At 40.0% G+C, this 6,000-nt stretch overlaps 1 protein-coding gene across 1 annotated transcript in view; it reads right to left on the bottom strand.

The window, feature by feature from the left end:
* Positions 1-1,609: 1,609 nt before the first annotated feature.
* The window catches only part of LOC123999725 (integrin alpha-1-like), a 92,075-nt gene continuing 87,684 nt past the window's right edge, over positions 1,610-6,000 (bottom strand). Inside the window, exons 25-30 of the mRNA XM_046305751.1 lie at positions 3,239-3,352; positions 2,939-3,043; positions 2,746-2,850; positions 2,525-2,620; positions 2,193-2,306; positions 1,610-1,815 (exon numbers count right to left, since the gene is read on the bottom strand). Coding sequence (XP_046161707.1) covers positions 1,756-1,815; positions 2,193-2,306; positions 2,525-2,620; positions 2,746-2,850; positions 2,939-3,043; positions 3,239-3,352 — 594 coding nt within the window. The 3' untranslated portion in view covers positions 1,610-1,755. The remainder of the gene's footprint in view (positions 1,816-2,192; positions 2,307-2,524; positions 2,621-2,745; positions 2,851-2,938; positions 3,044-3,238; positions 3,353-6,000) is intronic.

Genomic DNA, 6,000 nt, shown 5'->3' with positions numbered 1-6,000 from the left:
ACTTACTATCACCATACTATCCCCATACTATCACCATACTATCATCATTATATCATCAAATTATCCACTTACTATCACCATACTATCACCATACTATCATCATTCTATCATCAAATTATCCACTTACTATCACCATACTATCCCCATACTATCACCATACTATCATCATTCTATCATCAAATTATCCACTTACTATCACCATACTATCCCCATACTATCACCATACTATCATCATTATATCATCAAATTATCCACTTACTATCACCATACTATCACCATACTATCAACATCCTATCATAAGTAATACCTGAGAAATGTAGGAGCAAATTACTTATTTGATCTCTATTACTGATATATAGGGCCTTGGTGATACATGCTGGACTTAACTTGATCTTAAATTATAGTAATTATTGCAAATATAACTTTATGTACAAGCTTTACATTCCATTTACAGGACAATCCAAGGTTTCCCTAATACTGTAAAGGAGCAATCTGTAAATTATCTGCCCCCACGTGGGAGCAAAATTAAACAAAAACTAGATTAAAACCGTTGTATTTATGTCAATAGCAAATTCCTACTCTTCTTTTATACTGAATATATATTTGGAGAGGGTATATTTGCATAGACCCCTTCAATATTCAAGGGAACACTTTTGTTTAAAAAAAAATCTAATTTACAGATTGCGCTTGTAAGACTAGAAAAACACTCATGTGAAAATATCAGTGTTCCAAAAAGCAAACATTATGCTTAGAAGACGATGAATGTGTCAAAATATAGGTAATAACACATATCAAAATAAAGCAAACAAAAATAAATACAGTACATGGTATAGATTTACAGTATATTTGTCAAAAACTATAACACATAATTCTAATCCATTGCAGAGTGCCTTGGACATTTGGACAACTTTGGTGTAATGCCATACTGTAATCTGAGGTGTTTTTAGTGTCTTTGGGATGTTGACGCTGTAAGTGAACCTGAGAACGTTTTGTCCTGTTGTATAAAGCTGGTGTGGCTGTATATGATCAGGTCTGGGTTAGGGTGCCATTATCCTTACGGTCTTCTGATTTCCCTTCTAGCTTAGGTCTTTTAGGTCCAGGTCTTGGTACCCACAATGAAGAGATGGAAGAACAAAGTGTACTGTACAAGTTCAATGTTTCCCCAAGCTTCTGTATCCACTGAACCAGACCAGGGTTTTAAGGCTGGTAGATGGGCCACATCACATTCAGGTGAATGGTTGTTGAATAGCCATAAATAGACTGGCTTTTCTTCTAACCTGATGGTGGTCAGGTGAATTGGTTGATGGGGTATTTCCTATGGTATCTCTTCTAACTGACCTGAAGACAGACCTGAAGACAGATCTGAAGACAGACCTGAAGACAGATCTGAAGACAGACCTGAAGACAGACCTGAAGACAGACCTGAAGACAGACCTGAAGACAGATCTGAAGACAGACCTGAAGACAGATCTGAAGACAGACCTGAAGACAGATCTGAAGACAGACCTGAAGACAGACCTGAAGACAGACCTGAAGACAGATCTGAAGACAGACCTGAAGACAGACCTGAAGACAGACCTGAAGACAGACCTGAAGACAGATCTGAAGACAGACCTGAAGACAGACCTGAAGACAGACCTGAAGACAGACCTGAAGACAGACCTGAAGACAGACCTGAAGACAGATCTGAAGACAGACCTGAAGACAGACCTGAAGACAGTGGGGCACAGACAGATCTGTATGGTGGTGGAAGGATTAATTCTTCATGTCCTCGTTCTCCATGTCCTCTATGGATTTTCTCTTGAAAAATCCAGCCTGGTGGAGCAGAGAAGACAACAGTGAACACAACATAATCCAGAATTCAAATCCAAACTCAAGTCTCAAGTTTGAGTTCAAGTTTAATAGATTTAAAAGTGCATTTCACACATGATCACACCATGTTGAGCCTCTCTATAACACAAGCCTTGACCCTACTCTCTAAGGGTGTCTCAGGGAGAGTTGAGATATGTAAAAATATATACATATATACATATAATACACACTTGTACATGTGTGAGATAGGACAAATATAAGCACCCACCAAATTATTATTATTATTAATAATAATAATACTTATTGTTGTATTTGGGAAGATCCAATGTATAATCGATTATAAGTTCCCTGCAGACAGAAGGTTGTGAACACACACATACCTTCCATAGAGCGAAGATGACCAGTGCCAGAATCAGCAGTCCTATGAGGATACTGACTATAATGATCCACAGTGGTATACCTCCCAAAGCCTCTTTAGAGACCTGGATCTTCACCTGGATGGAAACAACAGTGTTAAAACAAGCAAAGGACAAAAAGCCAACAAATAAAGGCTGTGTTTACACAGGCAGACCAATTTTGATACTTTGCACAATTATTAGCAAAAAATCTCTTCTGATTGGTCTAAAGACCAATAATTGGGCAGAAGATCAAAATTGTGTTGCCGGTGTAAGTGCAGCGGATCACATGAAAATGAATAGGTAATTGCACTCACATCTCTGGCGTAATTGGTGGCACTCAACACGAAGAGATCAGTGTTCAGGTTCTCCAGAGTGGCATTAACAATCATGTGAAGGCTGGAGAACTCTGCCTGTGGAGCGAAGAGCAATTCAATTCATCACTCAATATACCAATACATTTGTCAGTTAATAAATGTATCAATCAATCAATCAATCAAAAACAATGAATGAACAAGTGACACTTCACTGTACTCACTTTGATAAAGGTGGGCTTCCACACCCTGAAGGTAACATTGACCTGGCTGTTGTTGACGTGAGGGATGGAGCAGATAAATGACTTACACGGGTGGTCCTTACAGCCCTGCAAAGGAGAGTACACACACTGTGACACACACTCACGTACACACACACACTCATACCCACACTCACACACAGTAGTGCTGACTCACCACCAGGAAGACACTGAGGGTCTCTTTTTTAGGATTGATGGTGTGTGTGTTGTTGTTGTTGATCTTTAAAGGGTTAATCAGGTCCCTGATGTGACATCTCACATCCTGTGGGAGAGAGAAAAGGTCCATCAATCAATTATCAATCAATCACATTTGGATCAACTTGATCCACACCACCACAGTTCTACAGAGTGTTTGACTTCACCGTGTGATTGTCTGATGACTGGTACTGAACCATGTGCAGGGGATACTGGTAGACTGTCTATCTCTATGGTACAGTACACAGTAGAGAAGCCTTACCTGTGAGGAGGTGACATGTGTCAGGTATAGCAGGATGTTCTCTCTAGGTGATAGGTACGGGTACATCACCCTCAGCTTTAGAGGAGGAGTTTCCATATTCACATCCTTTTTAACCTAGAGACCAGAGCGAGAGACAGGAAGTCACAGTTCTTTCAGTCAAAATGTGACCAGATGTTGTTTTTTTTGAGCTTGGCAACTTAGAATAAGTGTCTTACTTTGGGTATATAATGAGTTAATATCTGCCTACTCAGTCACTTTTTATAGCTACTGTTACAGTCCTCCTGGGCTGTATACAGAGTTCCCTGAATTCCTATTGGACCTCGTAGTCATTTTTGGTAACTTCAACATTCAACACCCTCACTGCTGCTGAATCAGCCTACTTTTCCAGCCTGATTGAGGAGAGTAAAAATAATCAAACATTTATTTTTGATACAGTCGCAAAGCTAACTAAAAATAAGCATTCCCCAAGTGAGGATGGCCTTCAGTTCAGCAGTGATGAATTCATTAACTTAACGATCGTTCATGATAATTAGAAAGCAAATTCTTTGAGTATGCATATTTCACTAAAACTCAGTTTTCCTGAGTCTGCACAGAACTGCAAAAACCGCGGATCAAAGTTTTTGTATCCTGTATCTCTCGTCACATTCATGAAAATAGTCATGGCCTCTAAACCTTCCAGCTGGCTACTGGACCCTATTCCAGCTAAACTACTGAAAGAGCTACTTCCTGTACTTGGCCCTCCAATGTTGAACATAAATGGCTCCCTATCCTCTGAATGTGTACCAAACTCACTAAACGCGGCAGTAGTAAAGCCTCTCCTGAAAAAGCCGAACTTTGACCTGGATGTTTTACTATCGGCCTATATTGAATCTCCCATTCCTCTATTATTATTATTATTTTTTGTTTTGTTTTTGCTCAGCAACTCACTGCCTTCCTGAAGACAATCATGTATACAAAACGCTCCAGTCTGGTTTTAGACTCCCTCGTAGTACTGAGTCCACACTTGTGAAGTGGCAAATGACCTTTTAATGGTGTTAGACTGAGGCTCTGAGTTGGTCCTTGTGCCCCTAGAACTTAGTGCCACTTTTGACACCATCGATCACCACATTCTTTTGGAAAGATTGGAAACCCAAATTGGTCTATACCAGCGGTTCTTAAACTTTTTCAGCCTGGTACCCAGATGAGCAATTCTGTGTTTTCCTGGGACCCAAGCTTAGAAAAACTACACATAAATATCGGTACATTTCATTGCCCTTATTCCTAAAACGAATGCAAAAACTAATAACAATTAAATTAAATATCCATATAAATATCTATTAATGTTTATTTTCCTCCATTAAAAACACTCTGACATATCTGTCTAGGTTGGAACTGTTGCTGTTAAAATACAATACATCATTTAATTCTTACCTGGAATAAACAGATTGATCACATCACATAGATGTATAACAGAACACACAGGCTTGTTGATCGTGCAACCCTAAGTAACAGTACAGGAGAAAAATGATCAGTCCTGCTGTACATCTTACTGTAGAAATGATCAGGCCTGCTGTACATCTTACTGTAGAAATGATCAGGCCTGCTGTACATCTTACTGTAGAAATGATCAGGCCTGCTGTACATCTTACTGTAGAAATGATCAGGCCTGATCAGGCCTGCTGTACATCTTACTGTAGAAATGATCAGGCCTGCTGTACATGTAGAAATGAGAAATGATCAGGCCTGTTGTACAACTTACTGTAGAAATGAACAGGGCTGCTGTGCATCTTAATGTAGAAATGATCAGGCCTGCTGTGCATCTTACTGTAGAAATGATCAGGCCTGCTGTACATCTTACTGTAGAAATGATCAGGCCTGCTGTACATCTTACTGTAGAAATGATCAGGCCTGCTGTACATCTTACTGTAGAAATGATCAGGCCTGCTGTACATTTACTGTAGAAATGATCAGGCCTGCTGTACATCTTACTGTAGAAATGAACAGGGCTGCTGTGCATCTTAATGTAGAAATGATCAGGCCTGCTGTGCATCTTACTGTAGAAATGATCAGGCCTGCTGTACATCTTACTGTAGAAATGATCAGGCCTGCTGTACATCTTACTGTAGAAATGATCAGGCCTGCTGTACATCTTACTGTAGAAATGATCAGGCCTGCTGTGCATCTTACTGTAGAAATGATCAGGCCTGCTGTACATCTTACTGTAGAAATGATCAGGCCTGCTGTGCATCTTACTGTAGAAATGATCAGGCCTGCTGTACATCTTACTGTAGAAATGATCAGTCCTGCTGTACATCTTACTGTAGAAATGATCAGGCCTGCTGTACATCTTACTGTAGAAATCATCAGGCCTGCTGTACATCTTACTGTAGAAATGATCAGGCCTGCTGTACATCTTACTGTAGAAATGATCAGGCCTGCTGTACATCTTACTGTAGAAATGATCAGGCCTGCTGTACATTTACTGTAGAAATGATCAGGCCTGCTGTACAACTTACTGTAGAAATGAACAGGGCTGCTGTGCATCTTAATGTAGAAATGATCAGGCCTGCTGTGCATCTTACTGTAGAAATGATCAGGCCTGCTGTACATCTTACTGTAGAAATGATCAGGCCTGCTGTACATCTTACTGTAGAAATGATCAGGCCTGCTGTACATCTTACTGTAGAAATGATCAGGCCTGCTGTGCATCTTACTGTAGAAATGATCAGGCCTGCTGTACATCTTACTGTAGAAATGATCAGTCCTGCTGTACATCTTACTGT

The sequence above is a fragment of the Oncorhynchus gorbuscha genome, linkage group LG16 (assembly GCF_021184085.1).
Source record: "Oncorhynchus gorbuscha isolate QuinsamMale2020 ecotype Even-year linkage group LG16, OgorEven_v1.0, whole genome shotgun sequence".
Taxonomy (NCBI): domain Eukaryota; kingdom Metazoa; phylum Chordata; class Actinopteri; order Salmoniformes; family Salmonidae; genus Oncorhynchus; species Oncorhynchus gorbuscha.
The sequence above is the reverse complement of the archived record's forward strand: the minus strand, read 5'-3'. Positions and strand labels throughout refer to the sequence as shown.